This window comes from Ovis canadensis, chromosome 3, assembly GCF_042477335.2.
Source record: "Ovis canadensis isolate MfBH-ARS-UI-01 breed Bighorn chromosome 3, ARS-UI_OviCan_v2, whole genome shotgun sequence".
NCBI lineage: Eukaryota > Metazoa > Chordata > Mammalia > Artiodactyla > Bovidae > Ovis > Ovis canadensis.
The window spans coordinates 189,547,577-189,565,155 of NC_091247.1; the positions used below are offsets into that span (position 1 = coordinate 189,547,577).

The following is a 17,579-nucleotide window of genomic DNA, read 5'->3' on the forward strand; positions in this document are numbered from 1 at the left end:
ATTTCGCAAGATGTTTGCCCATCTTTGGATGAAATGTTCCCTTGGTATCTCTAATTTTCTTGAAGAGATCTCTAGTCTTTCCCATTCTATTGTTTTCCTCTATTTCTTTGCATTGATCACTTAGGAAGGCTTTCTTATCTCTCCTTGCTGTTCTTTGGAACTCTGCATTCAGATGGATATCTCTTTCCTTTTCTCCTTTGCCTTTCGGTTCTTTTTTTCTCTCAGCTATTTGTAAGGCCTCCTCAGACAACCTCAGACAGGCTTTTTGCATTTCTTTTTCTTGGGGATAGTCTTGATCACTGCCTCCTGTATAATGTCATAAACTTCGGTCCATAGTTCTTCGGGCAGTCTATCAAATCTAATCCCTTGATTCTATTTGTCACTTCCACTGAAAAATAAGGGATTTGATTTAGGTCATATCTGAATGGTCTAGTGGTTTTCTCTACTTCCTTCAATTTAAGCCTGAATTTTGCAATAAGGTGCTCATTATCTGCAAAGAAGGCAATGGCACCCCACTCCAGTACTCTTGCATGGAAAATCCCATGGATGGAGGAGCCTGGTGGGTTGCTAGGAGTCAGACACGACTGAGCGATTTCACTTTCACTTTTCACTTTCATGCTTTGGAGAAGGAAATAGCAACCCAATCCAGTGTTCTTGCCTTGAGAATCCTAGGGACGGGGGAGCCTGGTGGGCTGCCATCTATGGGGTTGCACAGAGTCGGACACAACTAAAGTGACTTAGCAGCAGCTCGTTATCTGAGCCACAGTCACCTCCTGATCTTGTTTTTGCTGACTGTATAGAGCTTTTCAATCTTTAGCTGCAAAGAATATAATCTATCTGATTCCAGTATTGACCATCTGGTGATGTCCATGTGTAGAGTCTTTTCTTGTATTGTTGGAAGAGGGTGTTTACTATGACCAGTGTAGTCTCTTGACAAAATTCTGTTAGCCTTTATCCTGTTTCATTTTGTACTCCAAAGCCAAACTCGCCTGTTACTCCAGTTATCTCTTGACTTCCTACTTTTGCACTCCAGTTCCCTATGATGAAAAGGACATCTCTTTCTGGTGTTAGTTCTAGATGGTCTTGCAGGTTTTCATAGAATCATTCAGCTTCAGCTTCTTCAGCACTAGTGGTTGGTGCATAGACTTGGATTACTGTGATATTGAATGGTTTGCCTTGAAAACCAAGAGAGATCATTCTGTTATTTTTGAAATTGCACCCGAGTACTGCATTTCAGACTCTAGTTGACTATGATGGCTCCTCCATTTCTTCTAAGGGATTCTTGCTCACAGAAGTAGATACAATGGTCATCTGAATTAAATTCACCCATTCCAGTCCATTCAAGTTCACTGATTCCTAAAATGCCGATGTTCACTCTTGACTCTTGCCATCTCCTGTTTGGCCACTTCCAATTTACTTTGATTCATGGACCTAACCTTTCCTATGCAATATTGTGCTTACAGAATCGGACTTTACTTCCATTACCAGTCACATCCACACCTGGGCATGGTTTTTTCTTTGGCTCTGTCTCTTCATTCTTTCTAGAGTTACTTCTCCACTCTTCTCCAGCAGCATATTGGGTACCTACTGACTTGGGGAGTTCATCTTTCAGTATCATATCTTTGTGTTTTCACACTGTTCATGGGGTTCTGAAGGCAAGAATACTGAAGTGGTTTGCCATTCCCTTCTCCAGGGGACCCCGTTTTGTCAGAACTCTCCACTATGACCTGTCTATCTTGGGTGGCCCTACATGGCATGGCTCATTGTTTCATTGAGTTACACAATGCTGTGGTCCATTTGATCAGTTTGGTTAGTTTTCTGTGATCATGGCTTTCATTCTGTCTGCCCTCTGATGGATAAGGATAAGAGGTTTATGGAAGCTTCCTGATGGGACAGACTGACTTTGGGGGTCACTGGTACCTCACTTCATGGCAAATAGAAGAGGGGAAAGTGGAAGTAGTGACATTTTATTTTCTTGGGCTCCGAAGTCACTGTGAACAGTAGCTGCATCCATGAAGTTAAAAGACCTTTGTTCCTTGGAAACAAAGCTATGATGAACCTAAACAGTATATTAAAAAGCAGAGACATTACTTTGCCAACAAAGGTCTGTATAGTCAAATGTGTGGTTTTTCCTGTAGTCATGTATGGATGCGAGAGTTGGACTATAAAGAAGGCTGAGCCCAAAGAACTGATGCTTTCAAACTGTGGTGCTGAAGAAGACTCTTAGTTCTTTGGACTGCAAGGAGATCAAACAGTCAATTCTAAAGGAAATCAACTAAATACCCATTGGAAGGGTCAATGCTGAAGCTGAAACTTCAATACTTTGGCCACCTGATGGGAAGTGCCACCTCATTGGAAAAGACCTTGAGGCTGGGAAACATTGAGGGCAGGAGAAGAACTTGACAGAGGATCAGATGTTTGGTTAGCATCTCATCAGTGGACATGAGTTTGAGGAAATTCCAGGAAATTGTAAGGGACAGTGAAGCCTGGTGTGCTGTAATCCATGAGATCACAAAGTATTGGACATGACTTAGCAACTGAACAACAGCAACGTGTGAGGAAGAAGTTGGGCAGAGAAAAATTAACTTCTACATCAGAAATTTAGATACTTAGACATTGAAGGACGACCTTATTTACTGCTTTCTCCAATCTGATGAATTAGATATTTTATCTTCATTTTACATATGAAGATGTTATAACTCAGAATTTGCCTAGAAAGCAGGAGATGAATCCTGCTCTGCACCAGGTCTGACTGAAATCCATGCTTATCTCAGTTTCCCTTAACTAAATTCACCTAAACTCCCAAATGAGCTTCCCCGGTGGCACAGTGGTAAGAATCTGCCCGCTAATGCAGGAGGTGCAAGAGAAATGCGTTTGATTCCTGGGTCGGAGGATCCCCTGGAGTAGGAAATGGCAACTCATTCCAGTATTCTTCCCTGGAAAATTCCATGGACAGAGAAGGTTGGAGGGCTACAGTCCATGGCGTCGCAGAGTCAGACATGACTGAGAGCACACACACACACACACAAACTCCCAAATAGGAGGAAACAATAAAGGGATTTAGGTAAAAATGATATTTAAAGTGTGTAGCCACCATTTTGGTACCCTATGAAGGCTTCAGTTCCCACAAGCAGCCACGGCAGGTTTCCTGTGAGATGGTACAAGATGAGGGACCAAGTGGGCATCAAGCATGTCCACTAGGTGTGGGCCCATCAGAGACCAATCCTGCCCCACAGAGGGCCAGAAAAGCCAGGGGCTGGGTCAGGGGGAGGAGGAGGAGGAAGTGATAGGGTGAGTTTTCACCTTTTAGGAAGAATTTTAATATTTCAACAGAATGCAACAACTGCAGTGTAAAGCCAGCTGAAAGTTAGCTGTGATGTTAGTAAGGTTGGTGTTAAAATATTTCCCCTTTCATTCTGGATTCAGAGAAATTGTTTTCAAAATCAGAGATTGGGTTTTAGTTTTGCCCTTTTTGTTGTCTTGCAAATAATCAACTTACTCTATTTCTAATTCTTGGATAAAATTAACCACCTACGCAACCAATCTATCAAATATGGGAATGTGATTTATAAGATATATTCATTTTAACATAATTTCAGCATAACAAAACAATACATGGAGACAAACTCAAAGTTCAAATTCCTGCAAGTTCAATCTGAAAAAATGTTTGTATTACTATTGTTATCTAAGCTAGGTACTATCAGTAAGACCTTAATATTGCTTACTGTATATTATTTGGTATTAAAGTTTTCATTCTTTCACATTTGTAAATGGCATTATGATTGTGCTTTTTAAAAAAGATTCAATATCTTAGATGTACATACTACAGTATTTCTGATGAGATATTTTATATCTGACAGTTAATTTCCAATAATCTAGTGTAGTGGAGTGTGGGGTTATAAATGAACAAGACTGCCCATATAGCGATAAATGTTGAATCCAGGTAATCAGTACATAGTAGCAGTTTAGTCACTAAGTCGTGTCCAACTCTTGTGACCCCATGGACTATATAGCTTGCCAGGCTCCTCTGTCCATGGGATTCTCCAGGCAAGAATACTGGAGTGGATTGCCATTTCCTTCTGCAGGGAATCTTCCCAACCCACGAACTGAACCCGGGTCTCCTGCACTGCAGGCCGATTCTTTTCCAACTGAGCTACGATGGAAGGCCAGTACATAGCTCTGAGGGAATCAGTACACAGGGACTCATTATTCCATTCTTTCTACTTTGTCTATGTTTGGAAATTTCCAAAACAAAAAATTTAAGAAAAAAGTTCAATATTTATGCAATTTTTGGAGAGTGCTGCTGTTCAAAAAAAAAGGACACAGGATACCAGACAGTAAATTATTTTCTGTATTTCACTTGCTTTAGGTTCTCTTTTTTTTCTTCCTTGAAAGGGTTCTGTGAAACTGTACATTTCAAGATGAATATAAAAAGTAGTATGTATTTACCCATAATTTCCTTTTAGTAGTTTCTGGGCGTCTCCTATATACTTCCAACTATAGCAATGAGAGTAAATAATTCCCCCTAATTTGGTCTTAACGCTCAACTGCTGTCACATTAATTGCTACTTTTGTGTAGCTGCTGCCTAGCAATACATTACTAGACAAGACAGATATTTTAGAATCTAAATTTGGATATTAACTTAGCAAGTTTTTCATTTCTCATTAATTTACTTTTTAAGGTGAAAAAATGTTAATTCTGTTATTGGCTTAGTTCTTTATTATAATCTGGGCACATTTCATCTTAGAGGAATCTCCAGAACTTTTACCCAACAATGTTCGAAAGATGGTTCCACAATACTTTAACATTTCTAGCTATCAATTATTTTTTATATCCCTAAATAAGGCACTCTTGCCACCCTTACCACCAACACCCCTTACCACCATGTGAAGAGATAACTTGAAGATGGCTATCTGCACACCGGAAAGAGCATTCTTCCCAAACAACTAAGCTGACCCTTTGCTCTTGGATTTCTCAGCCTTCAAAAGTGTGAGAAATAAATTTCTATGCTTAAACCTCCCAGTCTATGATAATCTGTTACTTGCAGCCTTAACTAAGACATGGAGTTTGGTGTTTTATAAGCCTAGATAGCAATTTTGTAAAGTAATAAAAGTTAGGCAAATGATTAAATTTAAGGACAGAACAGCTAAATACAGAGAGTTGAAACTATATTATCTAGCTCAAACCTTGAAGAAATGGAGTGTAAATTTTAAAATGATTATTTCCTGCTCTTGGTTCTTTAGTACTAGACAGTGTTCTTTCCTACTCTTAGTTAATAACATGCATATCTAAAATTAAGCCTCTTGTGTTGCCTTGGATTCTGTTACTTTAAATAGGCACCCACCAGATTATAATTTTTACTTGTTTGAAGATTGTTGGAGTCTGATATTAATTTCTTTCCTGCCAAAAAATCACAATGAGCAAGCTGGAAGTCAGAGACAATTATTCAGGATAGTACAATTAAATTGGCTTTTCTCCCAGCATCTTTCTTGTTACCTTTAATTATCGTTGGAGTCTGAAGTTCAAGGAAATAGTCATAGGAGAAGAATTCTTTTACAAAAAGAGGGGGAAAGGGAGAGAGATTGTGAGAGGAAGAGTCCATAGTTTTCCTAAAACAGAAGCGGTACTTTTCACAATGTATTCTAAAAACTGTTATGTAATTAAAATTGCTCCCTGGAAATGACGGAGAGAGTTCTAAGCTTGGAGGATAACAGTTGCTTAGAAGCAACTAAGGTTAATAAACATCCTACAATTTCTTTCTAAGATTTCAAGGCTAATTCAATGATGTGGTTATGTCTAAATTGCTAAGCTTAAAATAATTGCCTCATGAATAGTCTTATTGATTATGACTGAAAAACACAGAGGATCTGTGTTCTATTTTTAGTTTAAACATATGCTCTTTGTTGAAGAAGCCGAGGGATGCATTTAGTCAACTTTCTGAAAGAGTAAACTGTGATGTGTGGATGTGAGGAGAGAGAAAACAGTTCCTAACCTCCATAAGCTTTCAGCTACACAAGTTGGAAGAAAAATATTTTTATATATGAATTAATTCATAGTGCAAGAATAAATTATGTAGGACTAATTACAAATGCCTCTGAATTCAGAGTGGGAGAAAGTAGATGAGTGAGAGTTTTGTGATTTAGAGAAGGTATTCAAAATTGTATACGAAGTCTGAAACTAAGAACTCAGGTTTAAATTCCAGCATGTGGTTAGAGTCTAAAAATGGTGGATCCAAAATACACCCAAATCAAGATTGGTAGTTTTATTTAGTTGGCTTTTCAATTTGGTGGTTTCAACCATGAAATTTGTAGTTGAAACTGAGGAAGACTGCACATTTATAACATGAAATCAAGTTCATTAATGAATAGCCAAATTAAATAGTTTTGATTGAAAATTATGCATACATAAACATTATACCCTGCTAGATTTCAACATTTATAGTTACTTGTATTCTTAAGACTATTTTGGATCTCCTTATGTGCAACACTGTAAATCTGTAGGACTCTTTGACATATCACTAGAACACTGCCTGGCATACAGTAGGCACACGGCAAGAATTCTTGAGGACTTCCCTGGTAGTCTAGGGATTGGGAATCTGCCTGCTAATGCAAGGGACATGGGTTTGCTCCCTGCTCCGGGAAGATTTCACATGCCTTGGGATAACTGAGCCTGTGTGCCACAGCTACTGAACCCACATGCCCTGGAGCCCGGGCTCTGAAACAAGAGAAGCTATCGCAGTGAGAAGCCTGTGCATTCAACTAGAGAAAACCCCCATGCAGCAATGCAGCAATGAAGACCCAGAGCAACCAAAAATAAATAAAACTATTTTTAAAATTGTCAATTCATTCTCCATTATGCATGCATGTGTATATATGCATATATTCAATATTACTTTATCTATAGTCATTCGAATTACCCTTAAGGATAAGTCAGTAAAATAGCTACAAGTGTGAGTTATGTTTATGAGAATGACTATGATTCACAATGTTGATAATCTCACAGAAAAATACACATACACACTTTCAAAGAAAGATTTTGAATTACAAAAAGCAATAGATGCCTGTTGTACAATTTTTAATAATTAATAAATTTAATATTCAGAGATATGAAAAATAAAAAGTGGATGCTTTTCATATTTTTTAAGCACAAACATATGTATAGTTTATTTTTAACACAGAATCATACTACATATTTTCTTTCTTGATTTTCCATTCAACCATATAGTGAATTTTTTTTTCCACCAATGCAACTTCTTTCTTTGCATTACACCACATAAATATACTATAATTTATATAAGCATTTCCTCTTGGTAGAAATAAGATTGTCTCCATTTTTTTATATCATAAACAATGTTTCAGGTAATATCATTGCACACAGTATGCTTTACTTGTGTGTTTTTGTAGGAGAGGTTCTGAGAAGCAGAACTGTTGAACCAAAAGGTAGGAGTGTTCTAAACTTTGATGGAAGATCTGTATTTTAATCACTACTCATATTCTCAATCTTGGCTTTGTGACAAGGAATCCATCCAACCAAAGAAACTATCAATTTCTTCCTCACGCTATGGACCCTGATTCTCAGTGGGGAGCCTGCCCTAGCTGCCTGAGATTCTAGTGGCTTACTGTTACCTCCTTGAAAAGAGATAAGCCTGGGTTGTTTTTTCCTCCAGAATATGGACTTACATATTCTTTCCTTTTAGGTTTAAAATATGTATTTTTTTTTTAAACTGGGAAGGATCTTACAGACCAATCCCCTTATTTGGGGGGCATACTTTTAGTTGCAAGTAAAAGAAAAATAATTCAAGCTGGCTGAAACACTAAAAGGAATGTATTGGCTTACATTAACTGACAAACTTCAGATACTGAGCTGGCTTCTTGTGTGATTTGACCCAGAGTTCACGATACAATCTGCTTTTCAGAGTTTCTCTACTCTCTGCACTGACCTGTATGATGGCTTCATCCTTGGTCTGGCTTTCCCCCATAGGGCTACCAGCAATTCTGTATTCTTCCTTACTGACATCCAAGATGGGAAGATGGTGCTCCTTCCTCTGTCAAACAAAGGTTCCGAACCTCACACTAAATAGACCAGCTTACACAATAGACAATTGTACATCTCCAAATTATTAACCCTTGAAAAGGTCATAGGTTCACAAAGCCTCCCCCTAGAGTTAGTGGTAAGGCCAGTCCCACCCAAACAACATCCAGGCTACACAATGAAGGGAGGGGAATGGCTTCTGATTAAACAAACACTCCTTAGGGAGGAACTTCCTTTCCTCTTGCCTCCTGTTTCCATAAGGAGGGACTTCTACTACTGTAACACTCGTGGCCCCTCCTTTACCCGATGCTTACTGTTCTCGTGGGTGATGGATAGCAAAGGCTGTTCATGGTCCTCATTTCTCTGATGGAAGAAGCTAATCTAATTAAATGTTGCAAGCACTGAAGATTCGGCTGTTTTCTTTCCTCCTGGAACTTACATGGGATGGCAATACTAGGTTAAATGCAGTTGCTCTGCAATCTCAAATGTTCCCTTCTGTGTGCTGTGTCAGGGTATGGCCTGGGGGAAGATTTCTGAACACAAAATGCAACCTATCAACAATTGAGGAAATAAATGTATGATACTTCAAATATAGTTTGCTATTGTTTCGAGAAGTAGACAGATAAGGTACACTTAGTTTCTACAGGTTTGTGTCTTTATAATTGTATAGAGATCTTGAGGGCTTCCTAGGTGGTGCTAGCAGTAAAGAATCTGCTTCCCAATGTGGGGAGATGTTAAGAGACTCGGGTTTGATCCCTGGGTTGGGAAGATCCCCTGGAGGACGGCATGGCAACCCATTGCAGTATTCTTGCCTAGAGAATCCCATGGATAGAGGAGCCTTGCAGCCTGCAGTCCACAGGACTGTACACAGTTGGACACGACTGAAGTGACTTAGCATGCATGCACGCAGAGATCTTTAAAACATACAGAAATACAGGTTCTCTTCATATCCTTTGAATCAGGGGCTGAGTGGATGTATAGACAAGTCTTTATACTTTTTAGCCCAGGGTAGCCTGAAGGTTTGCCCAATTCTTCCTGTCAACATTCTCCAGGCCAAATTGCACTTAAATATGTGCTCTTTCGGCTGCAAGTGGCAGAAGCCCAACTTAAATTACCTTAGGCAAAAAAAAAAAGTCAAATTCACAATAACGATAAAGGGTGTTTGCTCCATTTGTCTTCTCTGTCCTGAACGTCAGTCTCATTCTTCTCTCTCGCTGCAGACTATTTTTCTTCACACAACAGAAACATGCCCACTGGTATCTCCTGAGGATTTCCGCTTACAACACTGGCCATCTGCGGAGAGACCACCTCAACTCTCTGGGCCCGAAGTCCACGACCAATGGGAATCGCTTATTGGCCCAGCTTGAGCCATAAGCCGTCTTCTAGACCAATCAATTCGTCTGAGAGGAGTGTGTGTGTGCGTGTGTGTGTGTACACACACACACGTGTGCACGTGTGTGATGTTGTATAATATCATTGTAGCTTCTGAGAGAGCAATTTGGTTGGAATGAAAGGAAGGAGGTTCTCAGAAGGAGGCAGTCCTGAGAAAACAATTACACGTAAATCTACTAAAGTATTATTGGAAAAAAGAGAAAGAACAGGACTAGATGATGAAAAGGAACTAATGTTGGGTATTTTATGTGAGGTAAAGGGAGAAAAGAAGGTCTAGATATTTCATTGAGAAAGTAAGGAAACGTTTATGCGAAACTTTAGATAGGACAGACATACTCAAAATGCTGACTAATCTTGTGCTTTATTTACTTTCAAATACTTCAGTAAAATGGAGGAGGAAATGGCAACCCTCTCCAATTTTCTTGCCTGGAGAATCCCATGGACAGGGAAGCTTGGTGGGCTATAGTCCACAGGGTCACAAAGAGTTGGATACAACTGATCGACTAAGCACCCACGCACTTCAGTAAAAAAAACAATTAAATGGCAAAATGTTAATATTCAAACCAGGTGATGGGAGAATAGTCAAATTCATGGAATCGTAAAGTACCCTGGTAGATGGTAGGGGAGGAGGTTGGGATAGGCGAGGGAGAATGGGTAGTTGGTGTTCAATGGGGACAGAGTTTCAATTTAGGAAGATGAAAAATTCAGGAGGATGATGGTACAACAATGTGAATGTATTTAGTGCCCCTGAACTATACTGTTAAATATGGTTAAAACAGTATATTTTATATAATGTGACTTTACCATAACAAAAAATTTTTAAAGACTAAGTGATGGGTATACTGCTGCTGCTGCTGCTGCTGCTAAGTCGCTCCAGTCGTGTCCGACAGGTGTCCATTATTCTAGTCTTTCTGTATGCTTGAAAAATGTTCATCACAAAAGAAAAAAATAATCAAATTCTGAAGTGAACCTAAGATGAGAAGTCATAAGCAGCACAGAGGGAAAAGATTAGTCAACTCAGGTAGAGAGATTTCATAGACTTACAGACATCAGAGGGCTTTCCAGGTGGCTCAGTGGTAAAGAATTGGCCTACCAATGCAAGAGACTCAGGAGACACAGGTTCAACCCCTGGGTCTGGAAGATCCCCTGGAGAAGGGAATGGCAACCCACTCCAGTTTTCTTGCTTGGACAGTTCCATGGACAGAGGAGCCTGGGGGTCTACAGTCCATGGGGTTGCAAAGAGTCAGACATGACTGAGTGTATGTGCACACATACACACAGACATCAGAGCTGAGAAGGCCTTAGATAGTCTACAATCCAGTCTTTGGTTTTGTTCCCAGTTCCACCACTGACAGTGTGTGTTTGGGTAAGTCACGAAAATCCAGTGGAACTTAAGACATTTTTATTTGTAAAATGAGGGAGCTAGCTTTGCTGATTTCAAATATTCTGTGTTAAACTCATTCAAAGCTAGCTAAGCCGAGCTCTCAGGTATCAGCAAAACCAAGAAAGTGAGTTACCCCTACTGCCTGGCATTCAAGGCCCTTCATGCTCTGGCTCCAACTGAATTTCTGTCCTCTATACACTTTTATACCCCAGTCATTTCTTCTGTGCCCGGATGTTCCCTCCCAGTTCTACCTCCTATTTCTTTTATGAGATCATCTCAAATATGACCACGTTCATGGTGTCATATTGGATTCCTTAATAAGATCTGACTTCTGTTCACTATATCCCACATATTTATAGAACGTGTCATGTGGAATACACAATATTTTACTTTTTACTATTTCTAATGGTATTTTAATTAGTTTTGAAAAATATTTTCCTTCCTTGTTGTTCCATTGCTCAGTCGTGTCTCTTTGCAACCCCATGGACTGCAGCATGCCAGGCTTCTCTGTCCTGCAACATCTCCTGGAGCTTGCTCAAAACTTATGTCCCTCGAGTCCGTGATGCCATCCAACCATCTCATCCTCTGTCATTCCCTTCTCCTCCTGCCTTCAACCTCTCTCAGCATCAAGGTCTTTTCTAATGAGTCAGCTCTTCGCATGAGGTGGCCAAATATTGGAGTTTCAACTTTAGCATCAGTCCTTCCAATGAATATTCAGGATTGATTTCCTTTAGGATTGACTGGTTTGATCTCCTTGCAGTCCAAGGGACTCTCAAGAATCTTCTCCAACACCACAGTTCAAAAGCATCAATTCTTCAGCACTCAGCCCTCTTTATGGTCCAACTCTCAGATGCATACATGACTACTGGAAAAACCATAGCTTTGACTAGACGGACCTTTGGCAGCAAAGTAATGTCTCCGCTTTTCAATACGCTGTCTAGGTTGGTCATAGCTTTTCTTCCAAGGAGCAAGCATCTTTTAATTTCATGGCTGCAGTCACCATCTGCAGTGATTTTGGAGCCCAAGAAAATAAAGTCTGTCACTGTTTCCATTGTTTCCCTATCTATTTGCCATGAAGTTTACCCATCTATTTTCTTTCCTGCTAGACTATAAACTCATGAGGAAAAGGGATTGTGTCTTATTTAGTTTCATATTCTCAGATCATTAGCATAATGACTTAGACAAAAGTTTTTTTTAAAAATAATTTTAGACCCATTGTTTAAGGTGGAAACAGATTTATGTAAAACTGTGAGTTGGCTGTTTAGCTTCCAAACTCTATTTTTTTTTTTTTTTTGGTTGCATTGGATCTTTGTTGCAGTACGGGGGCATTCTCTAGTTGTACCTCGCTTGGGACTTCTGGTTACAGTGGTTGGACTTCTCGTGTTGTGGAACACAGGCTCCAGCTTGCATGGGCTCAATAATTGCAGAATACAGGCTAATTTGCCCTGAGGCATGGGGTATCTTAGTTCCCCAACCAGGGATCGAACCCGTGTCCCTTCACTGGAATGTGGATTCTCAACCTTTGGATCACCAGGGAAGTTCTGCCACCAAACTCTTATTGGCATAAACTAATGCTTTTTCTGAAACTAATGATGAGGGAATATGATTATTGATTTTCTAAATAATTTTTAATAGTGGTAAGATTTTCCCAGAAACCTTTTTAGTTGGCAGAAGAAAACATTGCTCAAAAAAATTCTGCCACAAAAGAGAATCTTTTGTTGGAATTGCGATTATTTGGCATGTTTTGTGCTATGGGATTGTTGCCTCCACTGTAGGTTTCCAGGTGGGCAGCATATGTACCAGGAACAGCAGCAGAATGGAAGGCAATGCTGTTAAGTATTTGAGCAATGATCTCTAAAGGACTCTCTGGTAAAACCTCTAATGGAGGGGATGACTTATGTGTGGAGAGGTTCAGCCATGCCAGGGTTTGCTCCCTGCAGGAGGCACAGGAATGAGGAATTAACTGATTACTGCTAACCTGGCATAACATATGGTGACTCTGACTACTAGTAAAACGTGGTCTAAGGAATGTGTAGGGCTCTGAGTAGTTTCTTTAGCAATCCTGTCTCTCTTGGTTATGAATATGTGTAGATGACATGGTGGAAAGGAAGAATGGTGCCAACAACAGTTATCTTAGCATGGGAATAGAGATATGATCTCTCCCCTTCTCAACACAGTTGAAATACCTTGTAAGATTTAAGTCATTTTACAAGCAACTTCTGCAGCTCAATTCCAGAAAAATAAATGACCCAATCAAAAAATGGGCCAGTGAACTAAACAGACATTTCTCCAAAGAAGACATACAGATGGCTAACAAACACATGAAAAGATGTTCAACATCACTCATTATCAGAGAAATGCAAATCAAAACCACAATGAGGTATCATTTCACACCAGTCAGAATGGCTGCGATCCAAAAGTCTACAAGCAATAAATGCTGGCGAGGGTGTGGAAAAAAGGGAACGCTTTTACACTGTTGGTGGGAAGGCAAAGTAGTACAGCCACTATGGAGAACAGTGTGGAGATTCCTTTAAAAACTGAAGATAGAACTGCCGTACAACCCAGCAATCCCACTGCTGGGCATACACACTGAGGAAACCAGAATTGAAAGAGACACGTGTACTCCAATGTTCATCACAGCACTGTTTATAATAGCCAGGACATGGAAGCAACCTAGATGTCCATCAGCAGATAAATGGATAAGAAAGCTGTGGTACATATACACAATGGAGTATTACTCAGCCATTAAAAAGAATACATTTGAATCAGTTCTAATGAGGTGGATGAAACTGGAGCCTATTATACAGAGTGAAGTAAGCCAGAAAGAAAAACACTAATACTAACGCTAGTATACTAATGTATACTAACGCATATATATGGAATTTAGAAAGATGGTAATGATAACCCTGTATTCGAGACAGCGAAAGAGACACAGATGTATAGAACAGTCTTTTGGACTCTGTGGGAGAGGGTGAGGGCAGGATGATATGGGAGAATGGTATTGAAACATGTATATTATCACATGTGAAATGAATCGCCAGTCCAGGTTTGATGCATGATACAGGGTGCTCGGGGCTGGTGTACTGGGATGACCCAGAGGGATGGGATGGGGAGGGAAGAGGGAGCGGGGTTCAGGATGGGGAACACATGTACCCCCATGGAGGATTCATGTCAATGTATGGCAAAACCAATACCATATTGTAAAGTAAAAAAAAAATAATAATAAATTTAAATAAATAAATAAAAATGTCCTTTAAAAAAAGATTTAAGTCATTTTATTCACTTAGCTAATTTATTTCTGTGTCATCATTTTAGAGGAAAACATATGTGCATTGATGTATAGTTAATTCTTTTTCTTTTTTTTTGCTGAGATCTTCATCATGCAGGATCTTCTGTTGTCTTAGACTCTCTAGCTGTGGCACACAGGCTTAGGTGCTCCAAGGCATGTGGGATCTTACTTCCCTGACCAGGACTTGAACCCGCTTCCTCCGCATTGCACAGTGAACTCTTAAATACTGTACCACTAGGGAAGTCTCTCTTGGTTATTCTTTCAACTTTGTTTTATTGCAGCTTAATGCAGAATATACCACAGTGTTGTTCTAAAGTGATGATTAGGAACATACCCAGGTATTTTCAAATTAGAGTTTTAACCTTGTAACGTGTGATAATTCTATTGAAAGCTTTAGGCAAGATTTTAGCCACAACTAAAAGATCCCACATAACACAGCTAAGATCCAGCACAACCAAATAAAACATTTTTTTAAGTCAGTTACTTTTCAAATCAACAAAAGTACCATATCCCTTGGCTAGTTCAAACAGTGAATTAGTTTTCTATTGTCCTTTGTTAATCTAGAATCAAACAAACATTCTGTAAGGATCTACCAGCAAAGATAGGAGAAACACATACACATCCTGTCATTCTCTCCCCTCATTAGTGAAATTGTTTTACATATTTCAGTTCTGTCTATATGAGAAAAAGCAATCATTTCATAATAGCAAATTAGCATATGTTCATAAATATGTCACAGATAGAATTTCTGTATTTTCCTAGTAGCATTAACAACTTGTTACTACCGATATAACCACCCTTCTTTCATTCATTTAATAAACATGAATTGAGGGGCTAGGTGGACCAGGGTTCTGCTAGACACTAAAATAGAAACAGGCTGAACCTAGCAGGATCCTGACTCCTGCTCTGTGGAGCTTACAATCCAGTTGAGCAGACAGACATAGGAAAGGTCATTGTAAGTGTTTTGAAGGAAAAGTGCAGGGTGGAGTAGGAGCTAAAGGTGCATTACCCAGGCTGTGGCTCATTCTGATTTTTTTATTCTTCTTACACTTCAAACCTGAGGAGAAAGTGAGGGTACAAGCTACAGTACCTGATGGTATGCGTGTATGTGCTCCATGGACTGCAGCACATCAGGCTCTTCCATGAGATTTTCCAGGCAAGAATACTGGAATCGGTTGCTATTTCGTTCTCTAAGGGATCTTCCCAACCCAGGGATGGAGCTTTTGTCTCTGGGGTCTCCTGCAGTGGCAGGCAGGTTCTCTATCACTGAGCCACCTGAGTGAGTGAGTGTTCAGTCGCTCAGTCGACTCCAACTCTTTGCAACTTGATGAACTGTAGCCTGCCAGGCTCCTCTGTTCATGGGATTCTCCAGGCAAGACTGCAGAGTGGGTTGCTGTGCCCCTCCCCAAGGGATCTTCAGACTCAAGGATCAAACCCCTGTCCCTTAGTCTCCTACACTGGCTGGTGGGCTCTTTACGACTAGCGGCACCTGGGAAGCCCACTGAACTTCCATACATATCTTCCAGGGAGGACATTTTCCAGTCAAATAATTGAGGTTTGGTCTCTCAGTCCATCTCCCTGGAATATTTGCTAGAATGTCTACCAGAAATGTCACGATGCATACCCACACGCTCCCCCCACCCCACCCCATACATTATACCCAAATCCCTAAAAAAGAGTACCAAAGTGGTATGGAAGGAATGACCATGTGGAGATAGTATGGATTTAGTTTTTCACTTTTCAAGGGAGTAAGAGTAAATCTGTGATGTCGTTGTGAAGAGTGGAGAGTCAGAGGAAAGAGCAGGGTAAGAAAGCCTTAGCCTTGTGAAGAGAAGAGTTCAAGGTTTAATTTCTTTTGCCTTATTAGCCGCCGATTGTACCTGCTGGAAGAGCAGATAAGTTCAAATGAGTACAGAGCTGGGGAACTGGAGCGCCTTGACTACATTACACTGACCTGGAAAATGTCAGGATAAATTACGGAATGGGTCGGCTAGGGGAAGTTGGTAATTGTGGTCATTTTAGAAGTCTTGGAAAAGGAAATGGCAACCCACTCCAGTGTTCTTGGTGGGCTGCCGTCTATGGGGTCGCACAGAGTCGGACACGACTGAAGCGACTTAGCAGTAGCAGTAGAAGTCTTAAAGCTTTGTGGATATTGAGTGGGTTTTTTGTTTTCTTTGTGCCATTGAGTAGGCACCAATTCGGTGAGGAAGGATGGCTTATGAGCAGGGTTGGGCGCTGGTGGAAGAATTCAAGGACTACGATCTTAAAATAAGATGGACATCCGCACTTGTCAGTTTAAAATATGTTGATGGTCCAGATCGTTGTGGGAAATGATTTCGGAGCAGCCGTTAACCTTTCCCCAAGCTGCATGTCTTTTTAAAAAATTCAGGATAGGAAGCATTTCCTCTGCGGCTTTGCCTCTTGTTGGCAGCCGGAGGCGCGTGTGTGGGGTCGCCCTTGTGCCGCAGCCCCGGCCGCCGGGCTGGCACGAATCCCGCCAGCATCCGGTGCTCCCTTCCGAGCCCGCTGGACGCGCGCGCACGCACCGCCGAAACGCGCGCTCCCGCCCCTCGCGAGCGCGCCCTCCCCTCCGCGCCCCCGCCCTCCCCGCGCTCCCACCGCCAGAGCGCCGCTCAGCTGACCGGCGGGCGCCAGACGGCGAGGCTCCCAGCTCGCGAGCGCAGCTGCGGCGACGCGGGCCTCTCACGGCGACACTCCCCCCGCTCGCCCCTCCCCCGCCGGGCACCGGGAGCGGGACCGACCGGGCACGAGCTCGAGGCCGCTTCCCCGGCGCCGAGCGAGGAGCGAGGCTGCGCTAACGAGCGGCGGCTGTGCGGCCATGGGCTCGCCCGGATCGCCCTAGGGCGGGCGCGCGGAGACCGAAGCCCGAGCGGCAGCCTCAGCAGCGAGTCCTCTCAGGCGACGGCGGCGACTGGAGCAGCGCGGCCGGGATGAGCGGGAGCGGCGCGGCGCCCGGCCCGGCCTCGGGTTCCTCCCCGGCCGCCTGCCGCTTCGCGCACTACTTCGTGCTGTGCGGGATCGACGCGGACAGCGGGCTGGAGCCGGACGAGCTGGCGGGTAAGGCCGGGCTGCGGCAGCGCGGGGTCCCCTCAGGGACGCGGGGGACGCTGCGGGGACGCGCGGGAGGCGGGGTGCCGGCTCCAGACAAAGTCAGCTCCCGGCGGCGCTCTCTGGCTGGCTGGCCAGGCTCTCGGGCAGCGGTTTAATGACATTGTTATTTATTCCGCGTGCAGGGTGCTCTGCTGAGCCCGCGGGCGCCCGCAAGCCGGCCCCCTCGCCCGCAGCTGCCGGCGGAGGCGGCCGGTGAGTCACCGGGCGCGTTAACTCCCGGCCTCGCTGTGCTCCCGCCCCCAACCCTCAGCCCGGACCTCGAAGTTTCAGCCTCTGCACGTGACGCGGCGCCCCGACCCTTCGGGGAGGGGGCGTCGGGGGCCGCGGGGCGAGAGTCCACCCAGGCGGCG

General features: G+C 42.3%; 1 protein-coding gene across 4 annotated transcripts in view; it reads left to right on the forward strand.

Annotated features, from left to right (window-relative positions):
* Window positions 1-14,164: 14,164 nt before the first annotated feature.
* The window catches only part of DENND5B (DENN domain containing 5B), a 228,650-nt gene continuing 225,235 nt past the window's right edge, over window positions 14,165-17,579 (forward strand). For all 4 annotated transcript variants that reach the window (XM_069585398.1, XM_069585399.1, XM_069585400.1 and 1 more), the window contains exon 1: window positions 14,165-17,175. In XM_069585398.1, coding sequence (XP_069441499.1) covers window positions 17,049-17,175 — 127 coding nt within the window. In that variant the 5' untranslated portion in view covers window positions 14,165-17,048. The remainder of the gene's footprint in view (window positions 17,176-17,579) is intronic.